The 21,436-nt window shown below is 45.0% G+C and overlaps 1 protein-coding gene across 2 annotated transcripts in view; it reads right to left on the bottom strand.

Annotated features, from left to right (window-relative positions):
- TMPRSS6 (transmembrane serine protease 6) overlaps window positions 1–21,436 on the bottom strand; it is a 259,562-nt gene that overhangs the window by 22,920 nt on the left and 215,206 nt on the right. For both annotated transcript variants that reach the window (XM_086963148.1, XM_086963145.1), the window contains 4 exons: window positions 9,839–9,952; window positions 8,648–8,764; window positions 5,578–5,746; window positions 2,970–3,241 (listed from right to left, as the gene is read on the bottom strand). In XM_086963148.1, coding sequence (XP_086819274.1) covers window positions 2,970–3,241; window positions 5,578–5,746; window positions 8,648–8,764; window positions 9,839–9,952 — 672 coding nt within the window. The remainder of the gene's footprint in view (window positions 1–2,969; window positions 3,242–5,577; window positions 5,747–8,647; window positions 8,765–9,838; window positions 9,953–21,436) is intronic.

Below are 21,436 nucleotides of genomic sequence, written 5' to 3'. Positions count from 1 at the left end.
TCTGTCCTACGATCTCTGGAATGGCACTACTTGACTCCCATAGAGAATTTAAATTGGCTCCACTATGGCGGGGGACTAAGCCTGGTTTTTTAACTTCAAGGTTTCTGGAAATTAAGCAGCAATATAGGCTAGAATTGGCTTTATATTACATTCAACTGATTCTAGCAAATTAGCTTTTTCTTCAATTTAGACATGGGGCGCTCCCGCTTCGAGCATTTACTAATAAATGGCAGGGCGCCCACACACTAGATTGTCCAGGGTGTGACCGAGCTGAGGAAACCAAAATGCATGTCCTCTTCTTTTGCCCCGCCTATGGAAAGGCAAGGTCTCGGTGGTTGCTACAATTGTGCATACATTTGGGGATTAGACACTACACAGAGGTGCTCAAGCTCTTTAAGTATGAAACTTACACACTTATTGTGTTTTCCATCTCCCGGTTCTTATACTCTATGTGGTGCACCCGTAGAGCTATTCTAAAGAAAACCCTCGTAGGAAACTCTTAGTTCCACAGCAACCTTTACTTACGCTATGCTATGCACCAGCCGGAATAACGCGGTTTGCACACATGAACTGTATGATTACCCCCACTGTAATTAACCCTCTCCATAGGGGTTTTAATTATATAATTTTAGTTGTTTTAATTCTGACTGTTTAACATTCTTTATAAATATCTATTAACGTCAAAGTTTTTAGCAACTGATAGGAGTTTTATTTATTAATGAACTAGTCATTTGCTATAATATGTGCCATTCTACCCCCTCTCGTACCCAATGTAGAAATTATAAACTTTGTTGTAGATCATACTATATCTAGCCATAGGACTATGAGCAGATATGAGGGAGTCGATTCAATAATGCACTAAAAACTTGCACATTCGAAGTGTTTTAATTTTAAAACACAAAAATACTGTATATAGCTTTTATGATGATATATTGTATTGTTTTTTTGCCAAAATGTATTGTACTGTTTTATACAAGTTTTTATGGCCTGTATGGTCGAAATAAAACTTTCTTTGACTGACTGACTGACAGAATTCTATTCTGAGTCCTGTAACCTTTTTGGGAATGGAGGCCTTCCCACAAGTCCTGAGAAGCACATAGACACCAACCATATTTATCTTTAAACTAATGAAGTAGTATGATGAGTTATGGTTTTGGGGCTCCAACCCTCTAACTCAATCAATTCCAATTTACGCCAAGATTGCGCTATGATTTCTTATAAGGATTGGTTGCTGATGTACACCAGTAAGCCATCCGTGTATAACAATATTCTATTGTTCTGCTCTGAGCCCCATTAAAAGCCTGAGATCTCCTTTAACCCTCTTATGCATTCCACCAACAGCTCCATAGCCAGTGCGTAGAGCAGTGGCGATATGGGTATCAATGCCCACTGCATTGTGTAATATTAATTGATGAGGATAGGGATCTACCACTTTTTTTTAAGTGTGACATACAGCTTTAGGTTATTCTAAATATCAGTAAGTCCTGTAACGCACAGACAAAAAGATTTGTTAAATACATGACTGCATTCAATCCTAGATAAGGTCAAGACTTTTAAATAGTCCTGGGATTTGACCATTCCAAATGAGTATTCTTTGTCTGTCAAAATTGCTAATTTGCTCTTGGAGACTGAAAAATCTTACAACCTAGATCCTTCTACATGTGCACAAATATGAATGCCACATAAAAATACTGCAATCACTGTACTACCTCACAGTAGCCAAACAAGTTGAATTTATAGCTTTTTATGTAATATGTGCAGAACCTTTCATGAGCTCTGCGTTTGTTTGTTGGTTCACAAATTCTCTAAATACCAATCACTTTGTCAACTGTGACCAGAAACTCAATTTCTGTTGAACGTGTATAATTTCAGGAAAGCCAGATCTGGTGGGAGAGTTTTTTTCCATCTGGATGGCAGTGCTTGTGAATATCTGCACATATACCTTTCAATTCAACAAGCATTCAACCAAAAGATCAGTAAATCCCTGGCTGTTCAGAAACTACAAAAAGGCGGTATCTTCTGAGATACTTGATCCTTCTTTAGCTGCTCCCTTCAGCATCAGGAAACCTCATCAATGATATACATGCATCAAGCTAATATACCCACTGTCAAAATATAGGTAGCTGGCAACAGTAGAACTTTCCAGGATATTATAGGATAATGATGTGTATACTTCTTTACAGAATAAGAGAATTTTTTTTAGCGGGTAGCAACAGCTGATCAACTTTGTCTTTGGTGAGTTAACAAATTGGTGGGCAGCTCCAACTCGATTCAGAAGACTGCCTGTCCCATTTCGCCAAGTTAAACCTCACTCTTATCCTAACCCAACAACATAAGCTTAACTGCAACCTGACTCATACCTAATCCTACCCCCCACTTATTTACGCATATAGGGTCCACGATGAATCCTTAGCCAAACTCAACCTTTAATCCTTGACCCTGAATGTCTTTTTGATCCTACATGCCAACAAGGTGCCTAGGCAGATAATGCAAGATGATTCATTATTTCCCTCTCACTAATAGAGTGAAGTGCTGGTTCAGCTAGACAAGATCTGAAACAGTAAGGCACAAAAGTGTGAGCGACGGAATTGATAAAAAAAAAATGTTGCAAATTCAGCACAGTAGCCTGCAATCTCCGGGCTTTCAATCAGCCAGTCATATTTCCTTAGAGTAGCAAAAATGCCTCTCTCAGCCATTAAGTGTCGCTACCAAAACTTTATTTGACTATTCATTTCCCAGGGTATATGATCGTAATCAGAACAGCACTTCCGGGACTGTCCAGCAGGTGTCACTATAAAAGTGGCACTTAATTTTCCCTCCCGATATGATGTGTTACTTATGTAGCACTCCTAGCCTGACCACTCAATCTCTGTAAAAGTTTCACATTTGCATCCTTACCCCAGGACTGTTACATTAACACCACTCCCAGACATGGCCAATGGATGTCACTCTGAGCCAATGGTACTCACCGTCCTCTTTATTGGCTCCCCAGCCGGTGACCCAGCATTTAGCACCTACTGAGAAGAAATGTGTGCTCGGGGGCAGACATATGGGCCTTATAAAGGTTGTGCCAGACACAGGATGATCCAGCTGAAGCAGGGCCATGTCAAAGTCGTGTGAATCCTCGTCGTAGAATGGGTGAGTCACTATGCGTACCACCTTGAAAGAGATTTCATTCCTGCTGCTCGGGTTCAGACGGTACTTTCCCAGGTAGACAGTCCAGATAGTGGGTGAGGCCAGGCTGAGATGAGAAAGAAAGAAGGTATAGTAGGGTGACTCAGATCTGTAGACAGGAAGAAGGAAAATCCTTCCCACTACTACCACCAGACCTAGCTCCACCTTTCTCTCACTCTGGCCACCAATAGTCATTTGAACTGGCTAGGGGTTAATTGTGCAGTCAACAACTCAATAATTCAACAGTCATAATCCTTTGCATTTGCACTATATTATCTCAATTTTCGGACGTCATCTCCTCTGCTAAACAATGTCCTTTATAAAAATTGCAAGATTGTAGTGATACTAAAACTGTAATTGTTATCACTGTAATCAGCAATGATCGAAGTCATGACATTTTGACGAATACTGGAATTAAAGAATCAGTGTCAGAAACATTTTTCAAGGGTAAATCCCCTACTTTTAAGCCACAGATGCTTCCAATTGTGATGTTAGTGCATATGTTATACTGTATTTTTAGTATTAAATCTGTTTATTAGAAAAGGACAGTCAGAAAAACCAAAACAAGGCACTCTTACAACCCAACGGGCCGGCTCAACAACGTAAGTCCGTGTATGCCATTTCAAGACTCTGGTGGCACAATAATTATTAAACACAGCATGCCGCCTACAACCCCAAGGGGCCGGCCGCATCTTAAATTGGAGAGGGGGAAGGGGAGAGGGAAAGGGAGGACGGAACATTCGGAGCAATATTCTATCAGCATGCGAGGTAACAGGAAGTAAATGCACCTCAGCTGCAATCTCAGTCCCCGCACCCATCGCCCTCCCCCACCAACCAACCAGACTACGTGATGTGGGGTAGAGCATGACCTACATAAAAAGCGAGAAAGGGAAGTCAGAAGGTTTAGATGGCTGAGGAAGCAAGGAAGGAAGGAAAATGGCGGGATGCGTTGAAAATGTTAAAATGTGAGTACAAAGAGAAGAGTAGATTAAGGGGTCATGTTACAACATAGAATGAGGGGAACCAACTAGCAATAAGTTATGGATAGAGTAACGCCTTAGTGGGGGTGAAAAGCCTTTTGGTTAAACGACATACAATGTACTGTGCAAGTAGAGGGAAAGCGTTTAAAAAGGACTGGGGCTATATAGACACGAGAAACGTTTTTGACTGTACTGTGAATTATAACATTGAGTTTCACGAGGTAATGATGTTGCTTTGAATATTTGCAGTTAATCCCTGACGAAGGGCTGAGAATGAGCCCGAAATGCATTGGATGAAGGATGTTTTTAAATGTATCCGCCGTGCTGCAGGAAGAAAAGGCCTATTTCGGCAAACTGCAGTATTTGAAAAGTTGGAAAGGCATTTAAGTGTCGCATATGTGATTGTTAATTCACACTCAAAGTACTCTAAACATTGGAGGAATGAAGAAATAAATATACAGATTTATAATGGATTAAACAGAGTCATCATTTGTTTAAAAGGAACTCGCTGTGCGTCCGTTAAGGAGTGTTAAAAACGCTCCATTCTTGTGAGTCTCATAATTGTCCACCATGGTGTGATTTAATTTCCAATGTTTCCTACTCTGCAGTGTTACACCATCCGCAATTTTATATAGTATTGTGTATTTATAACAGCACTTTTAGCAAATAAAATAAATACATGGTAGTGCAATTAACAAATGTAATAAAAACCTTTCCTTCTTTTTTCCCTAATCTTTAAAGTGAAGGGTTTTTCCCCATATTCATGAATATAGCAATTTTTGTCCGTGAAAATTTCTCCTGATAGGTAACTTACACTTGTGTAACAAGGATTTCAAAAAACAATGTAGAGAACAACTCTTATATCACACATGATCTAAATGTAATTTTAGGGATAGACAAGGCAATCAACAGATTACTGTTAATGCTTAAGACCATCCAGGGCTCACTTGGATGGATCTAACCTGGGACGCCAAAGAGTTTTTTGTGTAATGCTCCTTGTTTTTTGTGATTTGTCCACTACTGTTTTAGGGCTTAGGAGTAAACATCTGTCTTTACTGGATACTTTGGAAATGGTATTATCAGTCGTCCATCCAGAGTGCCCTCTATAGGAAAAGGCGCAACTATCTGATGCCATTCCACAACCTAGGGCAGTTATTTTAGCTCAAGTCAGCTTCCATTTTGTTTTAGGGTGTGCATGGTTGTGAATGGATCATTACCAATTACAATGAATCACAAATTAAACATTTCTCTGGTTGTTTTGCTATTATTGTATATACATTTGAAAACCTGTTATAATGTGCACACACATTTCACTCTGCTCTACCACTCCTATGAGTAGGAGGTCCAGGCTACTGTACTTTCGAACCATAACATTTACAGTGCCTCTGAGCTCTAAAGTGCAGTGTGAGCGCACCTCACTCACCTGTCCAGCGAGAAGCAGTGAGCAGCTGACACCAGCCACTGTTTGGACACCAAGGTCCCTCCGCACAAGTGCTCGCCATGGGCCTGCAGACTGGCCTGCCAGGGCCATTCTCCTTCCACACAGGAGGTGCCACCGACAATTCGGCTCGTGGCTGCCTGGAATCCACAATCTGGAAAACAAATAAGGTGAACATTCTCAGGCAGAGCCCTGTCAGTGCTGCACTGCCTTAGTAGTATAAGCTTCCACTCATGGAGCCATCTCACTGCTACACTACCCGAGCAGTGTAAGCTACCTCCAGCACCAAGCTTCCTGCAGCAGTGATGTGTCAGTGCTACACCACTGCTGCAGTGTGAGCTTCATCCACCAAGCTAGGAAATGTGAGCTTCCTTCTGCAGTGCTCTGTCAAAGCAAACTATTACTGCAGTGCAAGCTTCCTCCTGAAGTACCTTCTCAGTGCTACATCACTGCTGCAGTGTGAGCTTCATCCACCAAGCTAGGAAATGTGAGCTTCCTTCTGCAGTGCTCTGTCAAAGCAAACTATTACTGCAGTGCAAGCATGGTGAGCAAAAAAACGATGGATTTAGGCCCAGATCTCTGTACTGGGGTGAATGTATGACATTGTTCTGCATTCTGTCCATCCCCTGTTGTTTTTGCATTTGTCACCCCAAAAGGGACGGGTATGCTCAGACGTGAGTCCTGTGCTCTCCATGCCACTGGAATCAAGCTATCCAGGCTGGTGAGGGCTGAAAGCACGAAACCGATCCTTGGATGTTTGTTTCTAGTCCAGGGAGGACCTGGCTTGGCAGTTCGGGTTGGACTGTTCCCATGGGGCACAGGGTCAAGACTGATTTGCATATGGCTGGGTTCAAACTGGAATGGCACGGTGAGCAAACAAACGATGGATTTAGGCCCAGATCTCTGTACTGGGGTGAATGTATGACATTGTTTTGCATTCTGTCCATCACCTGTTGTTTTTGAAAGCTTCTTCCAGCAGTACCTTCTCAGTGCTACATCACTGCTGCAGTGTGAGCTTCTTCCAGCAAGATAGGAAATGTGAGCTTCCTTCTGCAGTGCCCTGTCAAAGCAAACTATGACTGCAAGGCAAGCTTCCTCCAGCAGTACCTTCTCAGTGTGAGCTTCATCCAGCAAGATAGGAAATGTGAGCTTCCTTCTACAGTGCTCTGTCAGAGCAAGCTATTACTTCGGTAAACGTTTCCTCCAGCAGTGCCTTTTCCGTGCTACATCACTGCTGCAGTGTGAGCTTCATCCAGCAAGTTAGGAAATGTGAGCTTCCTTCTACAGTGCTCTGTCAGAGCTTACTACTGCAGCGCAAGCTTCCTCCAGCAGTACCCTTGCAGTCGTACACAACTGCTGTGACCTTCCTCTAGCAGTGTCCTGTCTATGCTACATAGTCACAGTGGGGTGAGCTTACTCCAGCAGTGTCCTGTCAGCACTGCACAGCCCCAGCAATGTAAGCTAACTCCAGTAGTGCCCTTTCAGCTCTACGTTATCCCATCAGTGCAACATTCAGCCAACAGTACACTTGCAGTGCTACATACTGCACAGCAGTGTGAGCTACTTCCTGCATTGCGCTGTAAGTGCTCCATGACTCCAGCACTGTGAGCGACCTCGTGCAGTGCCCTGTGAACACTATGCTACCCCAGCTGCTAGAGTTTCCTCCAGCAGGCCTGAGCCCACGCTGCATTACCCCAGCAGCATGAGTTTTATCTAGCAGTGCACTGTCAGTGATACACTACTCCTGCAGTGTCAGCTTGATTAAGCAGTGCCCTGTCAGTGCTATAAGGTCCAGCAGTGTAAACTACCTCCAGCATAGTTGAGTTTGTGCTAGACGACACCATTGGTGTGAGATTACTTCCGCAGTGCATGGGCAACGCCTCCGTTGGAGTGTAGTAGTGTCACCCCACTTAAATGGGACCCAAAGCCTCAGAGATGAAAAATAAAATGGTAATTTATTACCATTTTATTTTTCTTCATCCCGTCCTGAGCCGAGTGTCAGGACGGGCGGGGCCTGCTGAGTTCCAGCAGTGGTGGGCTGCCGTGCACCGTTTAAAGTGCGCATGTCTCTTTGGCATTTTAAAACTCTCACCCCAGCTTGTCTTAAGACAGTGGGTTGACATCAAATGCAGGTTTCCAGTGCACTGCAGAGTGCAAAGAGAGGCTGCTCCCACCAACCAGGGTGCTGCTCTCATGCTGCATGTAAGCAGTGCAAGGATTGGGCAAGGGAGTTTGCTGGTGCCCGCTCAGCAGTCGACAGTGTCAAGGAAGAAAAGGTCTTGGGTCCAAAGCGAGGAAAACCTGTAAGTTAAGTGGTTTTGTGTTTTTTTTGTATTTTATTTTCGCGCTCACCTACTTGTCCGCCCAGCTCTCCTCCTGGTAGATGCCAACCACCAGTGCAGCAGTGTGATGTTCCCGTCAGCACAACGCTACACTCGCAGTGTGAGCTTCTAGCAGTAACCTCCTAGTGCTGTGCTACCCAGCAGTGTGAGAGTCCTCCAGCAGTGCCCTGTCAGTGCTACACTTCTCCAGAAAAGGAATGTAATTGTAAAAAGCTGCGGCAATATGAGCTTCCTACAGGAGTAACTTTTTTCTGCTACATAACTCCAAAAGTGTGAAATTCCCCTATCAGTGTCCAGTCAATTTATTCACCATAATGTCATTTGTACAAGTTTTGTTCAGTGACTTTTCTCTAGCAGGGAATCTCTATGAGTGGTACCCTTGGGATGTCTCACTCAGTGTAGTATCCCCTAACAGTACAGTCAGTGAGTACTCATTGGACTCAGTTTATCTCTCTAGGGACTGACCTCAGTTAGTACCCCACATAAAAGACCACAGTGCAGTTCCACCAAAGTGCCCCATGTGAGTATATCCTGGAAGTAGTTTGTGTCTCCCTGACAGCTCTCACTGAGTGTCCTCAGCGAGTATGCTCCAGCAGCACTTTGTGTCCCCTCCAGCAGTGGCCTCAGTGTGTGTTCCTCCAAGGTGTGTGCTTTGGGTCTCTGCTAAAGTGCCCTGAGTGTGTCTCTGTCTGCCGCGTCCCTACTCCTCTCACCGCAGTCCCTCTCATCCGACAGGTCTCCACAGTCTGCCACCGTGTCACATTCAGGGTTCGGCTTCTTGAGACAAGTTCCATCCTGGCACCTGTATGTGAAGGGCCCACACTGTACACCTATGGAGAGAAAAAGAAGAGCCTGTCAGCCCCTGGAAGAGGAAGAAGCAGCCCCTTAACTCTCCGTCTCTGTTTGCGCCCCATCTATCCCTCTCCCTCTATCTCGTTCTCCTGCACCTTTGTTATTCTGCCCTTCTTTCTTCCTCCTTTACAACTTCTCCACTAATGCCTTTGCATCCTTGCTTTTATTCTTTCAGGCCTCCCTATTTCTTCTCCCTTTCCATCCTTTCTCTGCCCCTGTGCCCGCTCTTCCTCTATCACCCTCCATGCACCACTCCACTCCCCCACTCTCATTTTGAGGTCTCCCATCTTTTAACCACCCTGTCTCATATTCTTTGCTTCTTTCTCACTTCTTGAATTTGAAGATTTTTTCAACCCAACATTCCTCCCATTTTGACACATCCCATCCAAGCACTCCTCTTTATTTCTCCTGGCTCCCCAACTCTCTCCATTCATTCATCTTACCTCTCCCAGTCTTGTTCTCTTTCCTTCTTTCAGTCCTAATATCTGCCTCATTTCCATTTTCATACAATTCCCCTCTGCCCCTTCTCAATGTGCAACTGAAACCAAGCTACACTCGACATAAAAGCCCCAATCAGGGCGAAACCTGCCTTGGGTTGTTTGTGACCCAGTTCAGGGAGGACCCTGCATGGCAGTTTGGACTGGACTGTTCTGGTTGGTGCAGAGTCAAGACTGATTTGCATATGGCTGGGTCCAAACTAAGGTGGAATGGTGTACAAAATAACAATGGACTGGAATGTGGCCCCAAGTAATTACCAGTGCCTGAGATTGATTCAAGTGAAAACAACACTGGGTGTGGGCTCACCACAGTAAGGCCAAGCCTCTGTATAACTTGAAAACTAAATAATTGCCAATACTGTAATCCTCAGTAAATCATCTCTATTTCTTCGCCATTGGAATTAAACTCAATATGCGAGCAAGACTAATAGTTCAGTCTGAACAAATCACTTTTTATTAGTACATTTTTTGTTCATTTGTTGGTTATAATTCACCAATTTCACATTTATAGGATTCAAGCATCCTCCCCATCACTTTTTGGTATATTCCTCTCACCTTCATGGCAGTGCTCTTCATCACTCCCATTGGTGCAGTCCTGCTGTTCATTGCACACTCTACTATAGTCCAGGCAGGTGCTGTCCTCTTGGCACTGGAACTGTGCTGGGCAAACTGGCGGGAGAAGAGCAGAAAGCAAGTGCCATCACTTTTTCACACTGAAGGATGTCTGCATTGTACATTTTTAGTCAAGTTATACTCTCAAAGACGTGGGTTTATTTGCCAAAAAAGCGAAACAGTAGTAGAAGACGTTTTCTGTAGTTTACTAAAAATAAAATCAGTAAACCGTTTTTTGCTGAAACAAAATTGCATGGATGAAATTTTGCCAGCCTAATGAAAAAAAGGTACATACTTTCCAACGTCATGAAGAGTAAACATCAGGGTTCTGCTCACTCCTATCCTTGGACCACACTGCCATGTTGCATCACACGGGATTACCCATTTTGGACCTTCTGCCCTTTCCGTATTTTCTAGCAGTGGCCCTAGATAGCGGGCATCCTCCGTGTTGTGGTCTTGAAACTCGGGTGCCACTGTCCCAACTGGTCTTTCTGCAGGATCGCTGCCCAGGACCGTGGCTGGGACTGCAGGCGGATTGGAAATAGTTGCCAACTTTTTTATTTTGCTGACAGTCAAACGCACAGAGCCTCGTTTTGAATGCAATGGTAATGGAAACTAAGGGCCCGATGGAGGTAGCCCTTTACCGATCGGAATCGGACGAAAATACCGATTTTCGGCCGTTTCCGATCGGTAAAGGGCTAACGAGATGTAGGGGCACATTTTCGGTAATTTTACCGAATCGTTATCATTACCGAATCGGTAAATACCGAATTTGTAAGGAATCGGTAACGATTCCAGATGTTGGGACCTACATCCCATTTACCGATTTTGAAATACCGAATCGGTAAAATTCGGTATTTCAAATTCGGTAAATGGGATTTACCTACATCGGGCCCATAGTTTTTGCTGTAAAAAGTATCTGCCGTGTTCATGAGAAAAAAGTCAAAACTTTTTTTACATGAATTGCAAAAAAACATGTATTTCACTAACTGTGTCAGAATGAGAAGTTTTGACTTACCTGCAACCAACTGTTTGCGGCCTGCCATGTTGTAGATTCACATGCTGTGCCATATCTTGCTAACTAGTGTCGGGTATGGATTATTTAACCTCGTTCACTTCAAAATGTAAATTCTAGTTTGGAGCATGACTTGCCATCATTTATGTTACAGCCCCGACAGAACGAATTCAGCTCAGCGGGGCCCCTGTTTTTTTGCATGAATGCAACACAGTAACCATTTGTGAATGTATGAGCAGATGGCCATGTTCTTGCCTTGCAACTATCCATTAGTGGGAAGTTGCCAAGGAAACCCAGGTTATCCCCTTTTTATGTGTCGAATGAGCCTGCAGAATATCTGAGGGTCGGATGTGTGTGCATTATGGCTCAGTTCACCAAAATGCCAGGGGTAGCTGAGGAGACTTCACATGCCCCTTGACCTTCTTCTGTTCCTGCCACTTCTGATGCCAGGGGTCGCGGAAGGCAGTGCCAGGAGTCACAGAAGGGGGGCATATCGGGAGTCGCAGCAGCAACCCCCGGTATCACCTAAATGACGTCCATGTTCAACCTGAATGCAACACACAGTTCATCTAGCTACCTCAGCGTTACCGATACTCAAAAGGTTTTGGAGGGACGTATTTGGCTTCATAGACAAATCGCTTAACTGCAAAATAATAAGAGACTTCGCCTCGCTCACCACAGCATTCATCCGAACCGACCTCCCCTCAGAGGGAGACAGAGAACTAAGGGACCTATTACTAACTGCTGCCGTCAAGCTAGTACTTACGAACTGGAAGGATACCTCTACAACGTCATACAGAGGGTGGCTCAGCTGGATCACCTACCTAAGAGGGGCAGACACCTTGGCATAAAGTTACTCGCCCTGGAAAGCCTCCTCCAGGAAGCTCTGGCAAACCTTGGACAAGAATCTTACCCCAGATGACCCACCATAAAAATGTATTGACTGAAGGAACTGTGAACCATTGAACTACACGCAACCTCCGAAATGTTTGTTAGATACTACCAGAGCTACTTCTGTACTAGCCGTCTTCTACACTTATTCTCACTTTCTTCTCCTCCTCTTCTGACCTCATGCTACCACCACTGTATAACCAACAAAAGGGTTGCAATCCGAGATGTGTACCATGAACCACTTACCCTGTTAACTCATTGGCTGGCAACTCATATATCGATTTTCTTTTATATTGTTTGTACTTTTATAAAAGCCATAAATATTAAAAAAGAAAAAAAAGAAAGAGGGTTCCTCTGATAAGTGGGCAGAGAAAAGGGAAATAACAATTTTTCTTACTTATACGCCTGATTATGTCTATGTAGTGCTTAAGAGCTCGTTTGGTGCGCAGAGGGTATGGGCTAGGTATTTATACCTGCCCCGACGATCTCGTGCCCACTTATGGCTCTGGACACGCCGTCTTGGAATCCAGTCGCGTCACACTTCGCAGGCCCAGAAATCAGTGTAATGCGGGGGAAGGTTTGCGGTGAGTGCCCTGTGCCCCATACCCCCCCCGTTTTGATGGTTGTCCCGTATGGCGAGACGAGTCTCCCACTACCCCGGCCAATAGAAGCTGCAAGTGGTGTGCGTGGTGGTGTTGGTTCGGGGTGGGGTCAGCGGGGGGGTCACCAACCTCATATCCAGGCTTCCCCTCCCCTCCGAGCCACAATTGCAGTGATCGGCCAGGACCGTCCGCTGGCCTGCATGGTGGTGCACAACAATTTCCTGATCTGGCCTGGGGCGAGCTGTGTGGTTGCCTACAGGCATGCTGCACCAGCCCGGGGGGGTGGCACTGCCTTACAGGTGGCTTCTCGGCTGCAGGGGTGGCACGGCTTAGCTGACCGGTCTATGTGTGCGAGTTGCAGCCATGGCTCTGGGGGATGGGGGCAGCTGATTGTAGTATGGGCTGTCCACCCACATATCTGCTCCTGGTTCCACGTTGCGTTGTGTTCTCTGGTCGGAGACAGAGTCAGGGTTTTGCGGTGAGTCTTTGGGCCCTTTGGGGCAGTTCCTCTTGCCTCCTTAGACGATCCGCCCCCCAGGCGTTCAAATTCCGCACTCACTGTGTGGCGCATTGCGTCCCATTGGTTGGTGGTCCAGGGTCCCGACTTGTGTTGCAGATGGGCGTGTCTGGGGGATTTGTCAGGCTGTCGCTCCTACCTCCTATAATGGATAGGGAAGAATGGTGGGAAATCTGCAGAAGGGCCCACTAATATTTTGGTCTCTGATTAATGCACTGTTTTTTTTTCAAAGATCAGCAGGTACTGTATTCAGACACTCGTGTTTATCAGGCGGAATGGGGGACCCACTTTGAAGGCTTATGAAGGAGTTGATGAGACCTTATCCACCCAGCCTTGCCCCGAAATCTCAGGAGTGGCACAGGGTGCTCTTAGTTTCAGACTAGAAGAAGTGAAGTATGCTTTAAATCAGTGTAAACGGGCAAAAGCACCATGACCGAACGGAGTACCCATTGATGTGTTTCTGGAGAACCAAGATCTGTGGGCAAGCTTTTGACACATGTTTTTAATAAAATTGCCCAAACATCTGCCCCTCCATCGTGGAAAACAACAGTAATTGTCCCCATTTATAAGAAGGGAGATAGGTCAACTCCTAAGAACTATAGACCTATCTCACTGATGGATTCCACTGCTAAGTTAATGGGTTGTCTCCTTTTAAATAGGTTGGAGGAATGGGTCTTGGATAAGAATATTATAATCCCATGTCAGTTTGGTTTTAGAAGAGGGAAAGGCACAGTGGATCAGTGCTTGAATTTGAGCCTAATTTTAGCGAAATATACTGTAGCTAAAAAAGACCACCTCTATTTGGCCTTCATGGTACTGTCCACAGCCTTTGACTGTGTGGCACAGTCTAGGCTGTGGCAGATCATGGAGGCATTGGGGATTGACCTGAATATTATTAACAATATTTGCGACTTATATTCAGGTGCTTCCGCCTGTGTCCGATATGGAAGGGGTGGTGATTGTACCAGACATTTTAAAATCATGAGAGGTGTTAGGCAGGGATGCGTTCTCGCCCCTTTCCTATTCGCACTATACACCAATAATTTAGAAGCTGCTCTGATGGAAACCACTCCGGATGTCCCTTATATAAACTCCAAACCGATACCAATACTACTTTATGCGGATGACGCAGTGCTTTTAGGATGTACTAGCAATGCACTGCGTCCCTTAGTGTTGGATTATACGCAATACATCTCTGGATATGAAAGTTAATTATTATGAGTCCTTTATCCTTGTTGCTGGTCCAAAACTGCAGAAACAAACCCAAATTATCACTGAACGGGGAAAACTGGGAGTCGTTGACTCTTTTGATTATTTAGGGATCATGTTTGATAGACAAATTAACTGGCAAAACATGATTGTAAATAGAGCGATCCAGATGGAAAAGAATATTGGGGCTTTAATTAAGTTTATAAAAATAACAGTTTAAAACCTTTAGATGTAATATAAACAGTGTATGAAGCAAAACCGGTGTCTGCTGCCACTTATGGAGCGGCTGTCTGGGGAGTCAGAGAATGTACAATGCTCCAACCAATTGAAGAGAATTTTTTTAAAAGGCTACTTTCATTGCCAAAGTCTTGTGCCAATTTTAAATGCCATATGGAAATGGCAGCCCCTTACATTTCTGACAACATTTCTCTGGCGCCAGTATTATTGTGGCATTCAATATGGCAAAAGGAGACTCTCACACTGACAAGAGATATTATAAATGATGTGTTGAATTTAGATGGGGCAAGTAACATAACCTGGTTACGATATGTTGAATCTACTTTAAAAGCTAATGGGCTACAACATCTTTTCTTCGACCCTATGAGTTGCTGTTCTATTTCTAAGAACGATCTGAAAGCCCAGCTATTATTTAATATGCAGACTGGAAGAGAGACTTAAATGTCAAGCTGTCAACAGTTAAAATATATTTAACAGTACCGAGTATCTCACAAATGGAGAAAAAAATCAACGTACCTAACATTAGTTACTAACCTACAGCACAGGTATATCCTGGTGAGATTCGGTCTAAACTATATCCCTTTACTTTTGGGTATCCCTGGCAATGTTTATATTGCTGACGATCTCCCATTTTGTACTTGTGTTAACCAGTCAATACAGAATGATATGTATTTTTTGTTTTTTTGTAAACACTATTGAATGAAAGGAAAAGGTTTATAATACCCATTATGCGTTAAATGAATTTTAAACAATGTTGTGTGGCCTTTTACTATTTGCAATTCTTGTCTGACCCCTTCACTTGTTTATCTGTGGCATCCTTCCTCTTAACTGCTCTAAAACAGAGAAGTTCAATCTGCGGATCTAATTCATTGTAATATGAACTTAATCAAGTATGAACTTTTATTATAAATCTGTAATCTGTATAACTATTGTATCTTAAAACCTATTGTACTGTAATGATGTGAAATGTTTTTATCTTTTATCTTTTTATATATGTAGTATACTTTTATGCCTTCATTATGTCAGCGAAATAAAGCTATTCTGACTGACTGACTGATAGGGTGTCCTTTTAGGAAACCTTAGGTCCCCACTGGGTGTCAAGAACATCCATGCTAGCTTGTTGGTTCAGGCCCAGTCAGTAACCCGGCATACCCATGCATGGTGAACTTCAAGGCATAAATGAAAGAGGTACAGCAAGGGTACTGGCCTGGCCCTGTAAGGGTTACCAGTGAGTAGGGGGGCTATATTCAATTATTATATGAAGTAATACCCTCACTATAAAACGGCAAGGCCTCCAGGCATGTACATCCTGCTTGCTAAAGCAAGATGCAGTGTGGGGAAGAGGGCACTTCCACAGGCCAGGAATGTTGACGGTGGATTACGTAGTACAGCCATAGGCAAGATTGTGATGCCTGTTGGTTGATATGTTGGTGGCCATATCCTGGGCATTGGCGGAGTTACAGTGCAATCAGGAGGTGGAAGGCTATGGTAGGGTACCTCTTCAGGAGCACAATAGGGGTGCCTGTGCCAAACCCCAGGAGTCTTTACGGCAGGACCCTAAAGAAAGAATCTTCGGCGCCCCGCTAGACCTTCGGGTGGTTGTAAACCTGAGCACCGGGGGCTACCTTGCAACGCTCTGCCCTTAAAGGGGGAGTGAATAAAGTGGTGGACCAGTGGGTTCACAGTATTGATGGGGGAAATCCCCTCATAACTGGGAGCACCGATTGGATTGGCCACCGTGCAATTTGGCTCTTCAGGCGGGCAGGGCAGCGTAGGTCAGTCACTGCTGCCTGTCTTTGGATCGCCCATGAGTTAAACCACCACGTTGGCATACTTTTGTATGGAATAAACCTGCAGCAAACTTTTCCCAACAAAATTGTGTTGTGTAATTTATTTATTCCAATTGCATGCTAAGTTCTGCAAAGGTTTGGAGGGTTGGCATATATAGGCACTATGAGGCTGCTCACAGCTCACACATTGGCCACCTCAAAAGGACAGCCACCTTAGTGCCACATTAGGCACACCGCCACCCCTCTAGTTGAGGGCACCCCAGGGAGGAGTCCCCCAGCCTGGCCACATCACTTCCGGCGCGCAGAGGGTATGGGCTAGGTATTTATACCTGCCCCCGCCCATCTGGCACCCACTTTTGGCTCTGGACACATCGTCTCCTGCCCTACCACAGACCCGGCATATTAGCTGCTGAGCACGGTAGGACTGTTTAATGTTTTTCATTTGTGTTGCAGGCACAGTTACAGGGCGATCAGGAGGTGGAAGGGTATGGAAGGGTACATCTTCAGGAGCACAATAGGGGTGGCTGTGCCAAACCCCAGGAGTCTATATAGCAGGACCCTGGAGAAAGAATAGTTGGCGCCCCACTAGACCTTCGGGCGGTTGTAAGCCTGAGCCACCGGGGGCTTGCCTTGCAACGCTCCACCCTTAAAATGGCGTGAGTAAAATGGTGGACCAGTGGTTCACGGTATTCAAGGGGGTAATCCCCTCATAACGAGTAGCACAGATTGGATTGGCCTCAGTGCAATTTGGCTCTTCAGACAGGCAGGGCAGCATAGGTCAGTCAGAGCTGCCTGCCCTTGGATCGCTCGTAAGTTAACCCACCACATTCACATTCTTTTGTAGGAAATAAACCTGCAGCAAACTTTTCCCAACAAAATTGTGTTGTGTGATTTATTTATTCCAATTGCATGCTAGGTTCTGCAAAGGTTTGGAGGGTTACCTATATAGGCACTATGATTGAGGTGAAGAGATGAAATTACAATTGGAAGGAATTGTGAAAGTGTGCATAAGACTACTTTGTCTTTATCTACTGGAATGAAAGGTTCTTACACTCATAACGCTTGGAGCTCTCTAATACTGCGCAAGAAAGGAACTCCTACCAGAAATGCAAGTTATGTGTTAATTACTGCATTGACCTTGATTGCAGTTTTCAGAAAGTAGACCCTTGGGTCTTATTAAGATAATGTTGAGATCCCAAGTGCGCATATCGAAGCGATAAGTCTTCTTAACCCCCTCTTAAAGAATTTAATAAGAGGGATTCTTCAAAGAGAAATCGATCATCTGATAAGTTCCTACTCAGTGGCAGCTGGCACAGGTATGAGGGGTGCGGCTGGGGCAGGGTGAGGGGAGAAGTCGAAAGATGAGGGTATAGGTGACAAATTAAAAAATAAATGAATAAAACCACTTACATTATGCTCGCCTCATTGCTGAGTCAGCGATGCGGCTAGCGTAAGGTAAGTGATTTTATTTAATTATTTATTTTGACCTATCCTGTCCTCTGTCGACCCCCCCCCCACCCCGCCGTGCCCCTCTTACCTGTGCCAGCCCCACTGCTCCTACTGCTTACAAATGTACACAAACTGAAGTGTAGGCGAGACCTGCTTCCTTAAGAGAATGAATGCATGGCACTTTGTGTGAAGGAGTTGCAGCTATTGGATGTACCCGGGTTTGATCACAGACCTGAACAAAAAACTTGCACTTTCCTGCATAACAGTGTGCTTTCTTAAGAATATAGGTATACTCGGATGGGAAGTTAAGGTAGCCAGACTCCATGACCTCTGGAGCAAAACTGTTGGATTGAGTGACTGTATATTGGATTGGTAACTTGCCTATTTGCATTGTCAACATGTTTGGGGAAACCTTGAGCTTGCAGCGTGGCTCTAGGGGCATCTTGAGGGAGTAGGACAACCATATCTGTCTTGTGAGGTAATATGAATTTTATGGTCAATTGTGTCCCCTAACGTAGACCCCAACGGCTCCATGTACGTGCTTCAAGTACATGTATGTTCCCTCCACAACCAGCTATGAAGACGCAAATACATTTGCGTCCAACGTTAACATGTCCTCTTTCAGATCCACCATGAATGGGTCGGATATTCGGTTCCTAAGTGTGCCTTGCCAACGTCTTTACATGGTGCACTTTTCATGTTTTACTAGCTCTGGTGAGTTAGGCCCTGATTCCTGCCATCGAGCCCTTTCTGCCTTCTGTTTCTGAAAACTACAGTCTGCTGCTTCCTGACCTCTGCCTTAATCCCTGTGCGGCGAGCGGTGCCTGGCTCGACCTGCTTGCCTGCCAAGACTGTATTCAGCCTTCAAGTTATCTGCTCCGCTCCTCGAAAATACATTCCTGTCTAGTAGTTTAGGAAAACATCTCCCCAGCTGCAGAGCAAAGGGCCCGGCCTTTCTGTTTCCATGCAAGTAATTCATAGCTCCTGTTACCATGGTAGGCCCATGGCCCCCTTGCTTTACACGTAGACACGTAGTCGCATATGCACGCACTAGCAGTCAGTATAGAATAGCCTCTGCCCGAGAGACCTTTCCTTCTAGATAGTACAGTTCCTTAAACACAAGATATTAGATATGATTTGGGATTAGGTTGTTCTGACATCCCAGACTTCTGTCTCCTCATGTAGGGCTAAATGTCAAGTCCCCTTCACCCTCCAGTTCCACGTCAATCACACGTCATGCTGCTGCGCGCGCATCTCTGCCATGTTTTTCTGCTGACACTGCAGGATTCGTCTATGGATCCACCTACCTGTGATACGTTTCAAGTGACGTTGTCTAGCACACACCTCCGTGCACGCCCTCATGCACGCCTTCTGTTACGTACATGTGTTCTTATCTCGTTTCTCTCAGCTGTTACGCCTTCTGCATCAATCTCTACTGTAATGCATTGACTATATATATGATGTCCTGTTAATAAAGCATTGTACATGTCCATGTCCATTCCCTTCCTGAACCCTTGTGGTGATGGAACATGATACCTGGTTCGAACCAATTCCTTTTTAAGGAATAAAACCTTCATAAACTCAGATGCCACGGACTCTGCCTCTTATTTTTGACTGAGTTATTCTTATTGAACTTTACCGCATAAATTAAGTATAGGTAATTTAAATTTACCACATAATTGGCGCCCGAATAGGGACCCCTCCCCCACCTTACGCGCCGGCGGTGCGTTGCAGGCCTAGCCCCCTGCCACAGCCGGACGGACAACTACGCGTACCCGCAGGATTTCCTGTATCTCCCTCAGGCCAACGGAGGTGACTGAGGCTGCGATCGACACCCAGACGAGGCGGTGAGGAGTGCGGAGGATCCCGACCAGAGCCTAGCTGAGAGAGCAAAGTCCGAGGTATTCAGAGGCCCACCAGTTCCGAAGTTCCGAAGTACCTACGTCACGAGTCGAGTCCAGTCCAGTCCGGTCCAGTCCAGTGTCGAGGTTCCGAGGCCTTCTGTTCCGTGCTTCCCGGTGAGTACCGTTGCTGGGGACGCATCTAGACGGGGGCATTAATTTGTGCCCGGTCAAGACGGGTTTGGGTACACAGACCCGGTCTGCACTGTTTAGCGGTGTATCTGTACTGTTTAGCAGTATATCGAGTATGCAGGTAGCTAGTTTTATTCTAGTTATTGTTGTTCGTTTTCAAAATGTTTAAATGTGTTTTAATGTCGTGGTATGAGTGATTGTGCGATCTACATTATCGTGTTTTTTGTGTTAGTTGTGTTCAAGTCCGAGTAAGTATCAAGTACCAAGTAGTACGGCTGAAACATGCTGCTGTTTTCCAAACTGAAACAGATAGGAACTAGAAAAGGGATACTCGAGGAAGCTGTTCCCATTCCACCCCGGGACACTCCAGGGTATTTTATGTACCACAAACACGGCTTAGATGCTGTATTATATCTCGACTTGTGGGTGGATTACACCAAAGATCTAGCAGAGAATCAGAGATGGCCTGCTACAGGGACATGGGATGCCGAGTGCATCATGAGAGTAGAAGAAGCAATATGGAAAAAGAAAGCCAGACAGTCGCAGAAAGATGCCATTGAATTATGGCGTAAAGAATCACACAGACGTACAGAGAAAGAATTCAGAAAAGCAGAAAAACATAGAGAGGATTCAGACAAAGCCCAAGAAAACATATTAGTTGAAGAGGGGATACGAGTAAAAGCAGAACAAGTAGACCGACAACGAAACACTCTTGTGAATGGTATGTATCCTCTTCTGGCCGAGGGTTTACCTAAGCCCACTCCGGAAATACCGAAGGATCTGCCCCCTCCATTGGTTCCGACTAAATTACGTCACAAGACCACAAAATACCTTTTCCTTTCTTCCTATCTAGACGATGTAGCTCCCTCATATACTTCTGCACCTGCTCATGTACCCGTACCACCTGCTCCTGCTGATATCTCCCTACCCCTACAGCGTCAGCTCCCAGGTCCGCAACTGCAGATCCCTCCAGGTCCGCTGCCCGCACCTGCTCCCGTTGTTCCCCCCGGTATGCAACAACTGCATCCATCAAATCCTTTTGGGACTGGCGTGGCCCAGGACCCAACCCAGCTACAGCAAGTACAATCAGGTTACGCTCAAGCCTCCAGTTCAGGAGGTGCTACGGGAGGTTATCAAACACCCCCACAGATACACCGAATTACGATGAGAGATTTAGCAAAGGCACGGACACCGAAAGGCGTTCCGGCCGAACTACTTAGAAGAGAGCGCACAGACTGCAGATATGACCCAGTGCCTGGTACGTCAGGCCCCATGTTACTAGCGTCCCTACGTTTGAGACGCGTTACAGACTATTTAATGTTACTACCAGGAATGCCAGAACATCTAGACAAATTGTACGATTTTATTAGAACAGGAGAAGGGTCGGAGTCTGTTGCTGAAGCCATGTCACGTCAGAAAGTTGAGACTAAAGGTTTGTTAATGCGATTTTTGGTTAATTGCTTAATAAGAGAACACGATCAGGCAGGTTTTCCGCAAAGTGAGATGGATAGACTGATCTGATGGAGCCAGAATATGTCGGAGGGTAAACATGATAAGGAAAACCAAGTACATCATATGGTTAGAAAAGTCCGTAAAGAAATAATAGAAATACAATGCCTGCCGGTATTTACGAGAAACTCAAAGAAAAAGAATGGGAGGTGGGAGAGCAAAAGATTGATTGGGCTGCATTAGAGAACGAAGAGAATACTAGAACCCCAGGCCTAGGGCTTGGGGACAAAACTAAAGCATTACCAGGATTGTTAGTACAGGTTTTGCCACGTTTGTTAGCAACGAAAAA

The sequence above is a fragment of the Lissotriton vulgaris genome, chromosome 1_1 (genome assembly GCF_964263255.1).
Source record: "Lissotriton vulgaris chromosome 1_1, aLisVul1.2, whole genome shotgun sequence".
Lineage (NCBI taxonomy): Eukaryota > Metazoa > Chordata > Amphibia > Caudata > Salamandridae > Lissotriton > Lissotriton vulgaris.
Note: the sequence above shows the minus strand (reverse complement) of the source record. Positions and strands in the feature narration are given on the sequence as shown.